Here is a 20286-nt window from a genome sequence, read left to right on the forward strand (position 1 = left end):
CTTAGAATTCTCTAGCATGTGTAGAGAATTCTAGAAGATGGACTAGATATTTTCTTGGAAAGCTTTAGAATTTCCTAGAATTAGTAGAAGATTCTAGGGAGGGACCAAAGTGTAAATAGTTTAGGGACTTAGGAAGTAATTTAAAATTGTACTTTAGTCCCTAGGAGTTAGTATAAATAGAGGTGCCCCTCATTTGCTAGGCACCAAGCAAGTTGTAAGCATTCTCCAAGCAATATAAAAGCCTTCTTCCAAAATTCTCTAAGTCTTTCCTTAAGCATTCTCTTAGCGATCTAGTCTTAAAGGGCTTACTTGAGCTTACAAGATCGTGAAAGATTCGTGAGTAAGTTGTCAAGTGCCGCACGGAGCTTTAGTAAGACTCTAAGTCCGTGACAAAGTGGTATCAGAGCGAAGGTTTGCACTAAGGGAATGGCAACTGAAGGGGACGTAAACGCCGCTAGCACTACCAACGTCCGTCCGGATGGTGGAAAGAAGGCCCGAAAGGGTAAGAAGCACCAAAAGAGTCCTGAGGAAATGCTGCTGGATCCTACACCAAGCGAGGCGCTAACATCTAATCCACCTTCGACCACCGAAGCAAGTGACGATGAACGTGGCGAGGAGCCTATTGACGTCACCGCTGGAGAAGAATGGGTCGCAAGGGTTGAAGTGGCAAGGCAGGCCGTGGAGATATTAGGCCGGCGCATGAACGTAGCTGATGGCAAATTCAAGACTCTTGAAGACTTCACCCTTGAGGAGACCGAAAACATCCGTAAGGAGTTGGAGGGACGTCAGCGGGCCGAGTTTGAGATGAAGGAGGCTATCACTTCCTTGGAGTGTCGGCTCATGGAGGCGTTAAGCACGATTGAGACCATGAAGGCCGAGATGAAAGCACTCAAGGAAGGTGGGGCAGCTGGAGGATCATCGTCGCTTGACCGAGATAGGGAGGCCAGGGTCGAGGCTCCCAAGCCACCTATGTTCAAAGGCGTCCGTGACGCGCAAGAGGTGGAGAATTTCCTTTGGCATTTGGAGAATTACTTCAAGTGCAACGGATTGAAGAGCGACGAGAGTAAGATCAACACCGCTGTGTTGTATCTTTCGGAGATGGCCATGCTATGGTGGAGGCGCAAGGAGGCCGAGATAGGGAAGGGGACGTGCACCATCAACACCTGGGAGCAATTCCGGGAGGAGTTCAAGAAAGCCTTCTTCCCTAACAACGTCATCTATGAGGCGAAGCGCAAGTTTAGGGAGCTGAAGCAAACGGGTAGCATCCGCGCATATGTGCAGGAGTTCACTACCCTCACACTTCAAATTCCTAACCTCACGGATGATGATATGTTGTTCCACTTCATGGATGGGCTACAAAATTGGGCCAGGACGGAGTTGGAACGTCGGCAAGTCAGGACCATAGATGAAGCCATCACACAGGCCGAAGCTTTGACAGACTTCAGGCAGGAGAAGCCCGACAGAGCCAGAGGAGAAGAGATGAGAGGTAGTCATGACCATGGTGGGGGAGATCGTGGCAAAGGCGAGGAGCAGCGGCCACACCCCAAGAATCATGATACCTACAAGTCCGATGGCAAAAAGTGTGGACGTCATGGCAACACGGAGAGGAAGATAGAGGTTGCCAACAAAGGTGGCTGCTACATATGCGGCGGGCCGCATGGTTATGCAAGGTGCCCTGAACTGAAGAGCCTTGGTGCCATCCTGCGAGAGCGAAAGGAGAAAGACTCCCAGGAGCAAGGACAAGGCGAAGGGACGACGCAGTTGGGCTTGATAGGACTATGCGGAGCCATCACGAAGCAATCAGAGAAGCCAAGAGGATACGGCGCGCAGTATGTTGACCTTAAGATCAATGGAAAACCTGTTTGTGCTTTGGTCGACACGGGTGCAGAGGTCAATCTCATGACCAAAAAGGCAGCAACGAGGTTGGGGCTGAGTTACAGTTCAAGCAACGCCCAACTCAGGACGGTCAATGCACCCCCGACTCCCGTGTGTGGAGTTGCGCATGGAGTAAGCATCACGCTAGGCGAGTGGCAAGGTAAGGCCAACTTCACTATCGCTCCTATAGATCTCTTTGACATAATTCTTGGGCAGGAGTTCTTCCAGCAGTGCCACGCAGTGATCGACCCTTACCTCCAACGACTTCTAGTCATGGAGCAAGGAGGATCATGTATGGTGCCCATGGTCAAGGTGCCGAAGACGGAAGGACAAGTCCGCCTAACGGCCATGCAGCTCGAGAAAAACCCTAAGAAGAAGGAGTCGAAATCTAAAGCCACCATTGCAAGTTCGAAGAAGGACAATGGTGCAAGAAGGTCCTTGCCACCGTGCCTGAAGAAGGTGCCAAAAGAGCACAATGCCGTGATGCCAAAGAAGCTGCCGAGGCGCGCACATCCTAAGAAGGAGATGAGCCATAAGTCCGAGTTAAGAGGGCTATGGAAGATGTTGAAGGCGTTGCGCAAGGGCCTTAATCGAGTCAATGGACTATTGGTCGCGCACGCACAAGGCTCGAATGACGATGTAGCAGCAATGCGACGCGGTCGTCGCATCAATAGGTGGGGGAGAGTGTCACGTCCCGCCACATCACAGTTAAATTTGGCGTCCGAATAGGGGCGGAAGGGTCTAGAGTTGTGGAGAGGTTTCCGGAAGACTCTAGAACCCTTTAGATTATTCAAGAAGGCTAGAGAATTCCCTAGAATTCTCTAGAATAACTTAGAAGGCAATAGAAGGTCCTAGATAGTTTCCAAGAATGCCTTAGAATTCTCTAGCATGTGTAGAGAATTCTAGAAGATGGACTAGATATTTTCTTGGAAAGCTTTAGAATTTCCTAGAATTAGTAGAAGATTCTAGGGAGGGACCAAAGTGTAAATAGTTTAGGGACTTAGGAAGTAATTTAAAATTGTACTTTAGTCCCTAGGAGTTAGTATAAATAGAGGTGCCCCTCATTTGCTAGGCACCAAGCAAGTTGTAAGCATTCTCCAAGCAATATAAAAGCCTTCTTCCAAAATTCTCTAAGTCTTTCCTTAAGCATTCTCTTAGCGATCTAGTCTTAAAGGGCTTACTTGAGCTTACAAGATCGTGAAAGATTCGTGAGTAAGTTGTCAAGTGCTGCACGGAGCTTTAGTAAGACTCTAAGTCCGTGACACTAAGCTTCACACCTACTTCTCATAACTCATGATTCGCAACTGGAAAATTTGGTCTCGACATTAGCATCTTCATTAGTTGTCTAAGACTACTCGATTGATGGTCTCTATCGCTTGTGCCTACCATCAAATTTTTGATGGGTTTGTCGTCCTAGAGGCGGATTCTTCTCGATTGCACTCGATCTACAAAGAGCTCATCTACAAGTACCCATAGTGCCCCAATTTTATGATTTATACCTTGTTTTTGTATGCTATTTGTTTCTCGTGATTATTTTTTTGGTTTATTTTGCAAGCTCTTGTGTTTGTCCTATTTCAGGTTCTCAAGATTTGCAATGTAACCCACAAAGTCCATTCCACGTTATGAGGGAAATCAACGCTAGTACCTTAAGAAGAAATCATTGCTGTAAGTTTTAAATACATTTGAAAAGACCAACATCGTTGGTTGGTTGTTAGTTTGTATAGAGATTTTGGTCTGAGTATTCCTTGTAACCTGTTTCATTTGTATTTTTATTTATGTTTTGGTAATGAGAATGGAGCTTTGTACTATTCTTGAATTTAGATTCAATACACTAGTGTGATTCTTTGATTTTAACATTGACATGGTTGCAAAGTTGAAATTGTTCTTATAGTTTGTTCAATTATGGGTTTGATTTAATTTTGTTAGATTATATGATTGTTTGATTGGGCTATCATTGTTTCATCCTTCTTTTTCTATTGTATTAATCCACATTTTTCCCTTTCTTCTTTTATGAATTGTTGAACTTTAGGAGATGTTATGTTCCTTTTCTTTTTCTTGAATTACCTCATTTTGAACCATGTGTACTTGAAGTTTAGCATCCAGCCTCAATGTTTTCTTTTGAGGTATCCTTAATGACAAGTTATGTCATTTGATCTTTCTTTTACCTTTGTGTGCAATGAATTTTTTTCAAAGACTTGTTGTTGATTGCATTATGAAAGATTGGGTCTTTAAACATATTTTTCCTTAAACATATTTTTTCATGTATGAAGTACATACAATGTTATTGTATGTTTATGGCTTTATGCAGAATGTTTTTTGTTTTTTTTTTTTGTTTTTTGACTTTCTAATATTCCGCTAGGAAAAAATATCTATGCTTCTTTCCCACTCCTACAATTTTTGAATTTCATCCATGTCTTCTGTATTTGAGTGACATTTGAAAAATATGCCTCATACATATCATGTTTGATTAAGTTCTACTTCTCAATTGAAATCATACTAAGGCTTATTCTAAAACCTAAAGATGATTTGGCATTTGACTTGTTTAGAGTAAATATTATTATTGGTTTTAAATCTAGAGCCCGAAGGATAAGAAGGAGAAATTTTACTGCTTAGGTGGGGTTTTTATCACTCCGATTTGTATTAAAAAACTCTTTTGGAGATCAACTTGAAGGGCAAAGAAAAAAATATAGGATGTCTTCTGTTTTTTCTTATTTGATGAGGTAGTTTAGTACTTTAACTCTGAAATTTTATGCTCTTCTTAACTTGTATTAAAAAACTCTTTTGGAGATCAACTTATTGTTTAAGTAATCTGACATTAAAAATAAATAGATGCAGGGGAAACATGCATGTTGCATTGATGAATTTACTACTGGATTTTTGTATATGCTGGAGAAAAATAACAGTCAATGTTCTCAATTTTTTTGTAACTCTGAATTTTTATGGTGTTTATTAGTAGGTTGTTTTAGCATAAAACATACTATGAGGACTTGATAACATACTTTATGATAAATAGGAGATATCAAATGGATGAACTTCATACATAACAATACCGTCAATGTCTTTTCCTTCTTTTGTGCACTATATGTTTCATCACTAGTGGATCCACTGACCTATTAGAATGAAATGATCCACATTTAGTCAATTGAAGTATAAATATATACCTTTAAGGATAAAATATATACTATTTATCTATGTTGCTCGAACTTTTTTAAAATGTCGATGGGTGTATGTCGGATCCTCCAAAATAAGTGCAGATTTGGAGAATTCGACATGGGTGCTGGAGCATTTTAGGAGAGTTGGAGCAACATAGCTATCTATTAGGTATTAGCACTTCATTAGTGTTATTTATTATATTGTTCAGCTATGAGCTTTTGTTCCGATCAGTAGGCTTCCTTTCTCATGACTTATGGACTTTTTTTTATTTTAGCTAGAAACCTTTGAGCTTGAAGAATAACAATTATCTTGACATATATCATGAAAGGTGAAGAACTTCTTTTAAAAGAATACCTCTCAATTTTGTGTGGCTGTATGTTTCCAAGTTAATTGGTCAGACAACTTTTCCCTTTTTTTGATTTTTTACCAAAAGTTATTCATTCTTTACATTCTAGTATTGCTAAATTTTGTTAGAGGAGTTGAAGCACATTGCAATTATGGTATGATACATTTGTTGTCTATCCAATCCTCTATTAAATTTATTATGCAAATATTATAAGTATATAGATTGTAAAGAACAATAAATAGAACACTATAGTTTAGACAAACATATTAGCCGAAGTAGTAAAATATTAATCACCTAAAGTTGAACTAGTTATAATGATAATTATCAAAAGTCTTTTATTTGCATCTTTTGAGTGATAATTCTAGACCGCATGAGGCTTTGCTAAGCATTCATTTCATTTATCAGTCAAAATGATATTCTAACTTTCATTTTAAACTCAATATAGAATTATACTCTTTTTTTATTTCTATTGTTTTTTCTCTTTTTGATAGTATACGTAGAATCTATTGATGGAAAAATGGTGGAAAAAATGATTTTCTGAGCAGCAGGGGGAGAAAAACAATAAGTCGTAATTGAACATCAAATAGGCTTCTTCAAAAGTACCAGTCGGACTGTAAGTACTCCTTGGAGATTTAGTTAGACATTAATTTTGTTGCTTTAGCATTGTGCCATCCAAGAATGACCAGTAAGACCTATTAAATTTCCGTTTGTTATGATACTTGTGTACTTGTTGAATATGGCAGTTGATTGTGGTACTTGTTTTCCTGTAGCTGATTATGGAACTTGTGTGCTTGTTGAAATTTTGACCAGTAATATAGAAGTGCTGCTGAAATTTTCTCATACCTAGAATGTTATTTGTGATAAAATAAGTGTAGTTGAAATTTTGTCATTGTAACTAGGAGTTTCCAACAACAAACATCACATTTCTAATTATATAACTAGACTTGATATCTCTCTTGATTGTATAGTAACTAATGCCTTTTGATACCTAATTTAAGATCATTCTTAGTAGTCTGTATTGTATGTCCAACTAATTTTGTTTTTCTTCTGTTCAAGGAGTTCCCCGTACAGTCTACACATTTATATTAGAGCTTAGAGAATAGTTTTCATGTGAAAGGTTATCTAATGCCTTTTCTTTAATTCATATCTTTGTATGATCAGATCTATTGAAAACTTTTGGAAATAGAGCATGAAAATGAATAAATTATTATATGAGGTGAAGAAATAAAAGCTCCAAAAAATGATATTAAATTCTTCTTTGGTGTAAAATTTGTGCAATATCACCAGAACTAGAGATTAACTATTGCTTCATCCAACATCAGTTTTGATAAAGTTCTAACCAACTTCACGAATTTGTCTTAAACTTCTTTCTCTTTTCCTTTTTGTATAGTTTATGAAATTTTAATTTGATCACGATAGGAAGTATGGCTCATTGTTGTTTTATCGGTAAAGTGCAGACGGATTTTATGAATTTGATTTGTTTTTAAGGTAATTAAGTAGTTACTTAGTGTACATATATTTGGATGTATTGGTTTGTTGTTTAACAATTTTTTCAATTGATTTGTGTAGTCTTTTCTAAATGAATGTTTTAACACTTTGACAGGTTATGGAATCTAAAGTTTACAACAAGCAGGTTTCTGAGGATATACCAATTGACGTATTATTATGCTAGGTTTGTTGAAAAAATTCGTATTACAATTTAGAGATATTAACAAGATAGCTTTTTTGCTATGAGTTACGTATAAAATATTGTGATAATATAGATTACATCGTTGATGTATGGTGCTAGATGTTGATTATTTTTTGTAATTAATTTTTTCTACATATATGAAAGAATAATCATCTAAGTGTCCTCTTATTACCTTTCTACTTGCGAATTGTATATGATTTAGGGACAAGTAGCTCTCACTTTTAGAGACTAGATTTTAAGCCATTAAAATATCTTTTTAGGAGCAGAAAAATGTAGTCCCTAAATTATTTTTAGGACAAGAATAACGTGGTCGCAATTGGTCAGAGACCAGATTTTAGAGGTTACCATCTTCCATCTGGCACCAGAAATGTGGTCCCAAAAAATATTTTAAGGACCAGTTTTATTTGGGTCGCAAAAACTACTTAGGACCAGCTACTGGATCCCGTCCCCAATGACCATTATTAGCAAAGAAGCTTATAAGGACGAGAAGGCGACCAGATTTTCTGGTCGCCACTAACCTTTAAGGACCATAATCTTACTTTTAGGGACCAATTTTCCCTTCATTATTGACAGTTTTTCTTGTAGTGATAACATTGGTTTCTAGCCTTGACTAGTGATTGACCACTTGGTTCTCACACCTTTTTCGATCTTTAACCTCGAAATAAAACTCTAGCAACCATAACACCCACCGAATCAGCCTTGGCTTTGCATCTTTCTGTCACGACCCAGGGGTACCCCCTAGATGTAACAAGGCATATAAGACCCCGAGAGGCCTCATAAAAGCCACTTAACATATCATAACATAAAGTAATAGAAATGAGCGGGAATTAAAACTTTTCAATACAATCAAAGTCTATTATGATAACAAGGGATATTTAATGCCATAGTCTCAAATCTAAAACAACATGAAATAAATCTTTAGACGCAGCACATACAATAGTCCAAGACATAAATGAAAGACATAACGAAAGTGTTGATCATATCCTTGAATACAATGAGGTCTCACCTTATCTTCACTTCCTTGATCAATAAGAGAGATAGCCACAAGTGTGAGAATCTATGTCGCTTAACCCTACATTTGATAAGAATGTAGGCAAAGTATGAGTTAGTACAATCAAGTACTAAATATTATAGCTAGCATAAACATCATGAAATTCATGGTTAGTCAATACAAACGAAAGCATAATCAATGCATATAAATCTATATCATAATAAGAAAGGAATACTTCTCAAACTACCTTACTCATCCTTAATTAATAATTGGGTCATCCACATCTAGTTAACTTACCTCATCTTAGGCATGTCTAGCAATAATCCACATTATTCATTCTTTACATCATAGTCTCATTATTCATACTTACTTTTGAAGACATGGGGATTCACCTCTTTGCGTAGCTTATAAAGGCTAATGTGTATTCGTCTCTTGCCTTACTTACTTTTAAATTGCAGGTACTCGCCGCCACAACTTCAGTATATGATGCGGGTAGTTGCCTCTACATCATTCATCATATAATGCGGGTACTCACCTCCACATTATTTCATAAGGATCATGGGTACTCGCCTCCATGTCCATTAATCATAATAAGAACGTGTGGAGTCACCCCTTGTTCAATGCTAAAGAGGATGGGAATCACCTTATATTCTTACATATCGAGGTCAAGGGTAATCGCCTCTAGCCTCATCAATTAAATAAACTTTTAGTCTAGATTCATTTTAGGTTAGGAATCCTTTCAAACCTAGAAGCATTCATGTGAGTAAACCTTTAACATTCATACATTCATAATTAGGCAATTAATGTGGAAAGTATCCCTTCCTCAAAAAAAATATCAATCACCAACAATTCACATCATAAGTTTTACTCTGAAAGCCCTAGAATGCCTGATCATCATCTAAGCTTTATTCTCAAGTAATTCTAATCACAATTCAACAATTCTATTAGGACAAGCCTAAGCCCACAATGTTCCCCTTCATGGCACCAACCCAATTATATGAATTATAGGTCATAATCATGGAATAAGAATGGATACATGTAATTTCACTATAATAAAATGGAATTATACTAATTCTTTCATAAACAATCATAATCCACTCAATTGGATCCATGATCAACATAACCCACTACATTGGAAGAAACCCTAGCTAAATTAGGGAATTTTTCATCAAATTGGGGGAATTCTAGGGGACTCCATGGATGAAAGATGTCCATGGATGAAGAGCTATCATACCTTGATCACAAATCCCTCACAAGCTTCAAAGTTGGATACTTGATCTTGACCTAGCATCCTCTTCTTCCTTCTTTTTCAAACTTGTAGAGAGAGAATATTTTAGAGGAGTTTCTTTTGGAATTTGAGTGAATGAGTTGAATGAGCGGTTTTGGGGGTTAAAAACCCTTATGTAGGTGTTCTAGACTTAGGCAAAACAACACCACATTGGTTAAATTAAAACTAGAAATGAACCTCAAGTACCTAAAATAATTGTCCAGGTCTGACCCACGAGACCACGACTGACGGACGATGGATGGACCTACGGTCTATCCTAGTCAATCGTGGTTCATGGTCTGGGACTCTAAAATGGATTCTTGGACCTACGGAACCCAAACCATGAGTCGTGGACCCATCCACGAGGTATGGGTCCAGGCGTGGGTCTTCCTTAGGCAGTGTTCATGGAGCCCATCCACGAAGCCCACCTATAGGGCGTAGGGCTAACCATGGGGCGTGGTTAGCCCTTGTGGGTGATACTTGTAGGTTCTAAAAATCTGCTAGGTTTCCCTCTTTAGGCCATGGGGTGTTACAATATCTCCCCCTTGGGATCACTCGTCCTCGAATGAGATTCTAAGCATGTTTCTAAATGAAAAGACTCAAAACTAGCAGCCCATCATGCATGTAAATCATCTAAATGCATACAAGTAAGGAGGAAACATCAAATCCAAGACACACATATTCAATGCACCATAAGGAAGTAGGAACTACATCTAACAACCCAATATGCATGAAATTTTCACTTTTCTTACTTCAAAGAGGTACTATCATCTCAAAACTTAAAAGCATGCTCAACACAATCTCATGAAGATCATATGCAATTCATTCTCTAAAAGTATATCTAAAACATGTTGAACAACTCATCTCATGAAGTCTATAATCAACTCATACTCAATGCACTATAACCTGAGGAAAACAATCTGCATAAGTCATTCCTTCCAAGACTCAAGCTATTTCATGAACATGCATATAAGGAGATCATGGAAACACATAAACCACACATGACTTCTAAACATAAAACAAACTAAGAGGAAACTCATTACCTCAAACAATAGTAGAAGGAAAAAGATGAGGATATCAGAACTTCATATCATTCTCGGACTCCCAAGTCGCACCCTCAACTAAGTGGTTTCTTCAAAAAAACCTTCACGAAAGCAACTTCCTTGTTCCTCAATTTCTTAACTTGCCGGTCCTAAATCTCAACCGAAACTTCCTCATATGAAAGACCCTCATCAACTCCCAGCCCTTCAAGGGAAATTATGGATGTCAGATCCCCAACACACTTCTTAAGCATAGAGACATAAAAAGTGGAATGCACGTTTGCAAGATCATTTGACAAATCTAACTCATAGGCAACCTTACCAACACATCTGAACTTATAAACCGGGGACTAAGTTTCCCTTTCTTCCCAAACATCATCACACCCTTCATATGTGAGATTTTCAAGTAGACCCAATCACTAACCTCAACCACAAGGTCTCTTTTTCTAACATCGGCATAAGACTTTTGTCGGCTTTGGGAGGTTCTCAACCTCTCTCTAATGAGCTGGACTTTCTCCATTGCCCCATGAACTAATTTGGGTCCGACAAAGCAACTTCAGCGACTTCAAACCACCTTATAGGAGATCTACACCTCCTACCATAAAGAGCTTCAAAGGTGGCCATATCAATACTAGAATGGTAGTTATTGTTATAAGTGAACTCTATCAACGGTAAGTGATCATCCTAACTTCTCTTTAAATCGATGACACATTTCTTCAACATATCCTCTAAAGTTTGGATCGTTTGCTACGCTTGCCCATCGGTTTGTGGGTGAAAAGTCGTGCTAAGCTTCACTCTTATGCCAAGACCTTTTTGGAATGACTTCGAAAACTGAGAAGTAAACTGAGTACCTCTATCACATTGACAATGTCACACCATGCAATCTTACCATTTCCCTCAAATACAACTTGGCAAAGTCTTCGCCACATAAGAAACCTTGACGGGAATGAAATGAGCCAATTTCCTAATTCGGTCTACTATAACAAAAATCGAATCATATTTGTGCCGAGTACTTGGCAACCCTACTATAAAGTCGATATTTACATCCTCCCACTTCCAAGTGGCTATACTGATATCCTGGGATAAACCTCTCAGTTTTTAGTGCTCAACCTTTACTTGTTGGCAATTTAGACATTTAGCAGCAAAAGTTGTTCCCTTAAGTCCTCAAGATTTGGAACACATAATCGACCTACGTATCTAAGTACCCCCATCTCCCCATTGGGAGAAATCCTCAATGGACTTCTTGAGTACCATCTCTTACAATTCTACCATAATCAGATCTAAAAATTTCTAGCTTTCACATCACTCTCAAGAGAAGATACAAAACCATTATGAACCATGACACCACCCTTGGTAGAATCTACTAATCGATCACCCAAACGGGCCAATCTATTTACATCGCGTACCAATTCTTTCTTATCATCATCAATGTGAGCAACACTACCAATACACAACCTACTAAGATCATCCACTATTATATTAGCTTTCTCGGGTGATAAAGGACACTCATATCATAATCCTTCAATAGCTCAAGCCACCTTCTTTGGTGAAGATTCAAGTTTTTCTTACTAAACACATATTGCAAACTCTTGTGATCGGTAATCACATCAAAATGCACTCCGAACAAATAGTGTCTCCAAATCATTAGAGAAAATACGACCGCCGCTAACTGAAGGTCGTGAGAAGGATAATTCTTCTCATGGATTTTAAGTTATCTTGAGTCATAGGCAATAACTTTCCAATTTTGCATTAGGACACAACCTAGCTCGATTCTTGAGGCATCACAATAAACCACAAAACCATCTGTCTGTTCTTGTAAGGCTAACAGTAGGGTAGAAGTAATCCTATCTTTTAACTCTTGCAATCTTTTCTCACACGCTTCCGACCATATGAACTTATCCTTCTTTTGGCTCAAAGTCGTCAAAGGAGAGGCAATCGAAGAGAAACCTTCAACAAACCTTCTATTATAACCGGCCAAACCCAGAAAGCTTCTTATATCCGATGGTGATAGAGGTCTAGGCTAACTCTTGACTGCATCCACCTTATTAGGATCTACCTCAATACCCTTGTTGGACACAATATGACCAAAGAAAGCTATGTACGTTAACTGAAATTCACATTTGCTAAACTTTGCAAAGGGTTGTTGGTCCTTAAGGATTTTCCCTACAATCCTCAAATGATCAATATGCTCATTCTCATTCCTTGTGTAGATAAAATATCATCGATAAACACGATCACAAACATGTCAAGATATTGTCTAAACACTTTATTCATCCAGTCCATAAACGCCGTCGGAGCGTTAGTCAAACCAAATGACATTACTAATAACTCAAAATGACCATTTTGGGTTCAGAAAGCCATTTTTGGAATATCCTCTTCTTTAACACTCAATTGGTGATAACCCAAACGGAGATCAATTTTAGAGAAATAACTTGCACCTTGAAGTTGATCAAACAAATCATCAATCCTTGGGAGAGGATAGTTGTTCTTAATGGTCACCTTGTTCAATTGTCGATAATCGATACACATTCGGAGTGAACGATCCTTTGGCTTAACAAAAAACAATGGAGAATCGTGTGGAAAGATACTCAATCGGATGAAACCTCTATCCAATAGATCCTTCAATTATTCTTTCAATTCTTTAAGTTCTACCGGAGCCATTCTATTAGGAGGAATAGATATAGGTTATGTATTCGGGAGAAGTTCAATACAAAAGTCTATTTCCCTTTCGGGATGAATACCGGGTAAATTATCGGGAAATACTTCTGAAAACTCATTAACAATGGGGACCAACTTAAGACTACGGACTACGGAATCTACATCCCTCACCGTAACTATATGATAGATGCAACCATTAAAGATCATCTTTCTAGCTTTCAAACATGAAACAGCCTGACTCTTAGGCATAGAATTTCCCCCTTCCACTCTAGGATAGGCTCAATTAGAAACTGGAATTTTAATACTCAATTTAGCGAAACATAGTATGAATGCAACCAATCCATACCAAGTATGACATCGAAGTCTAACATATCAAATTCTACCAATTCAACAAGAGCAACTCTATGGGACATCTTCTATATACCCTTTCAGCCAACACAAAATCACCTACGGGGGTAGAAACTTGAAAATGTTCTAGCAACACTTCGGGGAGCACATGAAACCTCATGGCCACATAAGTTGTCAAAAAGTACAAAGTAGCACCAAGATCTAACAAAGCATACATATCTAATTGAAAAACTTTTAACATACCAGTCACCACATCCGAGGAGCTCTCTTGATCACCTCTAGTTTGGAGAGCATATAATCATTTTTGCGTAGGAGCACTTGCACCCGAACCACTTGGACCAGATGAGGGGTTGGGTTGAGCCCTATGGAGATTATCTCCCTAATTCTAAGAAACAAAAGGACAATTCATTATCTTGTGATCCGTATTACCACACCCAAAGCAACCATTGGAACCCGCTAGACACTTACCCTCATGGTTTCTCCCACACTTAGCACAAGTAGGCATCATGGATTTATTACCATGTCCTTGAGGTTTAGGGCTAGACACCTTTTCATTGTTAGACCTTGGAGGAGCATTACAAGAACCTTTCCTGGAGAACCTTTTTCGGAACCTTGACCGACCTCATCCACCGGACCTAGAATGTGAGAAGTTACCATCATCCACTCTTGCCCTCTTTGCTTCCCTAGATCTTTCCTTAAGCTTTTCTTACTCAATTTGTTGGGCATGCACCATAAGGTGAGAAATGTCCATATCATGCACAAGCATAGCGGTGCGGAATTCATTGACAACCAAGTTGGAAACTCCCGACACAAACTTGCCCATCTTGTTCCTACGTTCCGCCACAATAGAAGGAGCATACTTAGATAGTTGAGAAAACCTGAATGCGTACTCCCTCACACTCATATTTCCTTGCCGAAGGTTGATGAATTCAAGAACCTTGGCCTCTCTCATCTCTAGAGGAAAAAATCTATCAAGAAATGCACTATTGAACCTCTCCCACTCTGTGGGACCCGCTCCTTCCGACCTTGCCTCTTTACAGTGATTAAACCAAATCTAAGCAACCCCTTTGAGTTGATAAAAGGCTAACTCTTCTTTCTCTACCGGTATCACTCCCATAATAACAAGTATCTTATAAACCTCATCAAAAATTCCTAAGGATCTTCCTCAACTTTGGAGCCATAAAATTCTGGAGGGTTCATCCTTGTAAAATCCCTCATTCTTGTCACTGTCGTACCCACATTTGGGTTCACAGGGGTAACTAGCTCTCTATTGGCTTGGGACGTTACTGTTTGAGACAACACTTGAAAAGCCAACCTAAACTCTACATTTGTTACAGTCTCACTCAAAGGATCAATCGGAGCTTAAGGAGGCGCTTGGGGAGGAACTTTGTGATTGTGTCCCTCCATCTCCCTAGCATTGTCCCTTCTGGTAGTCATATCCTGAAGACCGTCGGATAAGGATTAGGAGAAAGACATTATAGAGTTAAAGTCCATGGCATGACATACAGAAATGAAGAAGTGAAGCTTAATAAACATGAAGTAGCCTCTCATTCATAAATATGGAGCACTTCACACTTATGAACAAGACTCTTTTTGATGTGGTTTGAGACATCCTAGAACAATTCTAAACCTTGTGTTCTGATACCAAATTTTTCATGACTCAGGGGTACCCTCTAGATGTGACAAGGCATATAAGACCCCGAGACGCCTCACACATGCCACTTAGCATATCGTAACACAATGTAATAGAAATGAGCGAGAATTATAACTTTTTAATACAATCAAAGTCTATTATAAAAACAAGTGGAAGTCTAATACCTTAGTCTCAAACAGTCTAAAACAACATGAAATAATTTTAGGGATGCAGCCCATACAATAGTCCAAGATATAAAGGAACGACATAACGATAGTGGTGATCACATCCTCGAACACAATGAGAACTCACCAAATCTTCACTTCCTTGATCAACAATAGAGCTAGCCACGAGTGTGAGAATCTATGTCGCTGGACCCTACATTTGATAAGAATGTAGGCAAAGTATGTGTTAGTACAATCAAGTACTAAATATGATAGGTAACATAAACAACATAAAGGTCATGGTTAGTCAATACAATCTAAAGCATAATCAATGCATATAAAACCATATCATAATAAGAAAGGAATACTTCTCAAGCAACCTTACTCATCCTTAATCATGACATGGGTCATCCACCTCTAGTCAACTTACCCCATGGAAGTCATGTCTAACAACAATCCATATTGTTCATTCTTTACATCATAGTATCATTATTCATACTTACTTTTGAAGACATGGGGATTCGCCTATTTTCCTAGCTTATAAAGGCTAATGGGTATTCGCCTCTTCCCTTACTTACTTTTAGATTGCGGATACTCGTCGCCACAACCTCAACATATGACGCAGGTACTAGCCTATACACCATTCATCATATAATGCAGTTACTCGCCTCCACAATATTTCATAAAGGATCATGGGTACTCACCTCCATGTCCATTCATCATAATAACAACGTGGGGACTCAACTCTTGTTCAATTCTCAAGAGTAGGTCAATCACCTCATATCCTTACATATGGAGGTCAAGGGTAATTGCCTATAACCTCATCAATTACATAACCTTTTAGTCTAGATTCAGTTTAGGTGAACAATCCTTTCAAACCTAGAATCATTCTTGGGAGTAAACCTTCCACATTCATACATTCATAATTAGGCAATTCACGTGGAAAGTATCCCTTCCTCAACAATAATATCAAACACCAACAAATCACAGCATAAGCTTTACTCTCAAATACCTAGAACTCATGTTAATTATCTAAGCTTCATTGTGAAGCAATTCAAATCACTATTTAACAATTCTATAAGGACAAGCCTAAACCCACAAAGTTTCCCTTCATGGCACCAACCCAATTATATCAATTCTAGGTTATAATCATGGAATAAGCATGGATACATCTAATTTCACTCTAATAACATGGAATTATACTAATTATATCATAAACAATTACAATTCACTCAATTGGATCCATTATCAACATAACCCACAACATTGGAACAAAAGCTAGCTAAATTGGGGGATTCATCATAAAATTGAGGGAAATCTAGGGGACTACATGGATGGAAAATGTCCATGGGTGAAGAGCTATCATACATTGATCACAAAGCCCTCAGAAGCTTGAAAATTGGAGAATTGATCTTGACCTAGCTTCCTCTTCTTCCTTCTTCTTCAAACTCCTAAAGAGAATATTTGAGAGGAGCATGGATGGACCCACAGTCCATCCTAGTCAATCGTGGTTCATGGTCTACGACTTTAAAATGGAGCCTTGGACATACGGAACCCGAACCATGGGCCATGGACCTATCTATAAGTAGTGGGCCAGGCGTGGGTCTACCTTAGGCAGTTTTCATGCAGCTCATCCATGAAGCCCACTTATGGGGCATGGATCTAACCACAGGGCGTGGTTGGCCCTCGTGGGTGACACCTATAGGTTTTGAAAATTTGCTAGGTTTCCCTTTTTAGGCAACGAGGTGTTATACTTTCTTAGCCCTCAAATATCAGATTGTCACATCATCCGTGTGCACCACCACTTTAGTGTCCAACAAATACGCTCTAAACTTTTCAAAAATGTACACCACATCTAGTAGTTCTTGTTACAGTTTTATTCTATTGAGCAAGATTACATGTCTTACTTGGATAATAAACTGGGTGAAAGAACTTGTCCTTTCACTAACCAAGAACATCTCTCAAAGCCACACCACTTGTATAACACATTAGTTCAAATGGAATGCTCCATTCAGGCGCAACAATGTTCGTAGTCGACACTAACTTTTCTTTGAAGCACAAGATTGCTTTGAAGCAACTTTCATTAAAGTTGAAAGTAGAATACTATTCAAGTAACTTACAAAAGGGACAAACTACTTTAGAGAAATCCCTATAAATTGTTTGTAGAAGTCTATGTGTCCTAGAAAACTCCGGACGCCTTTCACGGAAATGGGAGGAGGTAGCTTAGCAATAATTTCAACTTTAGCTTGATCCACTTGCATTCATTCTCCTCAAACTTTATGCCCAAAAACATACCTTCTTTGACCATGAAGTGACATTTCTCCCAATTGAGAACAAGATTGGTTTCAACACATCTTTGTAATACCTTCCCAAGATGTTCAAGACACGCTTCAAATGTGTCACCCACAACAAAAAAATCATGCATAAAGAGTTCAATCGATTCTTCAACCATATCGGCAAAAATAGAGAGCATCATTGCGACGTTGCCAGAGTGTTGCACAACCCGGAAGGTATTATTTTGAAAATAAATGTCCTATAGGGACATGTAAAAGTTGTTTTCTTTTGGTCTTCAGTTGCAATGGAAATCTGATTGTATCTGGAATAACCATCTAAGAAACAATACCATCCATGCCCCGCAAGCCTATCAAGCATTTGATCCATAAAAGGCATCGGAAAATGATCTTTCTTGGTCCATGAATTCAATTTTCTGTAGTCCATGCATACACACCAACTGGTAACTAGACTGATTGGTACAAGTTCCCCTTTCTCATTTGGGACCACAGTGATGCCTCCTTTCTTTGGTACACATTGCACGGGACTCACCCATTTTCTATCCGCAATAGGGTCGACCACGCTCGAATCGAGCCACTTGATGATTTCTTTCTTCACCACTTCTTGCATTAGAGGGTTTAACCTAATTTGGTGCTCAATACTTGGTTTGCATTCACTATCCATTTGGATTTTAGGGGGGGATCCCTGCAATATCAACAATTGTTCATATGATGGACTTAATGTATCATTTCAACTAATTTATAAGTAATTGCATTTACCCCCAAACAGATCTATGGTGATAATGACAGGTAAGGTGTTGTTTGCTACCAAAAATACATACCAAAGGTGAGATGGGAGCACCTTCAACTCAAGCCTTGGCGGTTCTTCACTGGATGGTTTAGCAGGAGGACTTTCCCAATTTTTTAAATCAATATAAAGCTACAATGGATTTCTAGAATGACAACCTAAAATCGATAGAGGAACCACGACCTCATCATAATTTTGAATTTCTTCGTCGCCATACAGTTAGGGAATCACCCACACAAAACAATTCACTCACACTAGCCAATGCTTCGTCAATCACATCAATGGTTGATACTACATGAATGTTGCTAGGTTTCTTCATCGATTTGCACACATTGAAAGTAACTTCCTCATTATTTACCTGAAACTTTAACTCACAACTTTTAACATCCACAAGGGCTCTTTCAGTTGCCAAGAACGGCCTATCTAATCTACTGGGTACTTCGGCGTCAATCTCGCAATCAAGAATAAATAAGTAGGCTCGAAATATGAACCTATCCAGTTTAATAAAAATATCATAAAGTATGCTAATAGGATGCTTGATACATTGATCAGCCATGAGAAGATGCATTTTTTTAAGCATATGCTCACCTAACCCGGGTTGTTTTATAATGGAATACAACATTCAATTAATAATTTCCCCTAAACCACACAAAGCTTTGGCAAATTGAAACATCCCAATAATGCATGGAATAATGAATGAATGCCCCAGGATCATCTTTTTTGACAACCACATTGCTCGTCATAATGGCACTACAACTATGAGACACTCAACCATTTTAAAATCCATACTCCTCTTCTTGGTAACCAATTATTTCATGAACTTCGCATAGACTGGCATTTCCAACAATGCTTCCACTAAAGGAAGATTTATAAACAGAGTTTTGAAAACAGAGAGAAATTTTTGGAAGTTTGCATCCTCATTCCTCTTTTTTAATCTTTGGAGGAATGGTGGTTTACTTTGGTCAATTGTTTTGTAGGTCTTAAAGAAGAAGCAACACCCTCATTTGATGTTTGTGATTCCCTGTTGATGAATTTTTTTGGAACTTCATCAATTTCTTTTAGTGTTTCATTTTCCGGTTGTTCACCGAACCCATCTACATCAATGGCATCATCCCTTTCTTTAATAGTGTTTGCCTTACCATCAACTTTCACGTCACCACGCACTACTTTTCCACTCCTGGTCAACATCTCCATGCATTTGTTGTGATTAATATTTGAACTCACCATCATATCATTGGCAGGACTCTCTTGTGATTTAGACTCTAATTGGGCTGAAAGTTGGCTCATCTGGGATTCATGTTGCTTGATGGAGGCCGAGTGAGAGTTTATCGTCTTATTCAAGGATGAGAAATCCTCCATCATTTCTTTAAGCACTTCATCAGATCCATCTAGTATATTTAGAATACTATACAGAAAATCCTCGACCCGAAAGCACTCAGAACTATCCCTTGATTTTTGACTATCACCAGTGTGCACATAGCAAGCAATATCATCATCTTCTCTCGTCATAAATTTGTTCTGATCAGACCAATCTCAATCATGCTCTATCCATCCATCCTCACTAATTATGTTCCAACCTTGATTCCCGCCCGACCTTAAAGAGCTCCAATGAGAACCATCCTCTAGTCATGACACTAGATGTACTCTTTGTTTTCAAATTTTACTTCAGCTAGATTCGTAGCTTCATATCTACTCTCATTACATGATTTTTGAATAATGTCATTTGAGTCATCATTTTAGCCATGTTTCCATCTCGCTCCTTCTTCCTTTCCATCTGTTCTTTTGTCAGCCCAAAGTTCAAAGGAGACACTTGATCTTCTTTAGTGTACGATGCATGGTTAGTTTTTGTCATCTCATCGAGAAGGACAGATTTTATGTCAAATAGTTGTCTCATGATTCCTTCTCGAATTAGTTGGTCTGCCGCTTCTTTGTTGACCATGTCGAGGCTCCGGTAAAAGTATTGTAATAACACATTGTCTGGTAGCCAGTGAGCTGGACATTGGAGCAACAACTTTTGGAACCTCAACCATGTTTCATGGATAT

General features: G+C 38.6%; 1 protein-coding gene across 1 annotated transcript; it reads left to right on the top strand.

Annotated features, from left to right (window-relative positions):
* Positions 1-426: 426 nt before the first annotated feature.
* On the top strand, positions 427-2604 carry LOC125863727 (uncharacterized). Its single transcript, XM_049543749.1, has one exon. The coding sequence runs from the start codon at positions 427-429 to the stop codon at positions 2602-2604; it is 2178 nt and encodes a 725-aa protein (XP_049399706.1).
* Positions 2605-20286: the final 17682 nt, after the last annotated feature.

This window comes from Solanum stenotomum, chromosome 5 (assembly GCF_019186545.1).
Source record: "Solanum stenotomum isolate F172 chromosome 5, ASM1918654v1, whole genome shotgun sequence".
Taxonomy (NCBI): domain Eukaryota; kingdom Viridiplantae; phylum Streptophyta; class Magnoliopsida; order Solanales; family Solanaceae; genus Solanum; species Solanum stenotomum.

Coding starts and splice junctions, on each gene's coding strand:
- LOC125863727 (XM_049543749.1), top strand. CDS start 427: ATGGCAACTGAAGGGGACGTAAACGCCGCTAGCACTACCAACGTCCGT.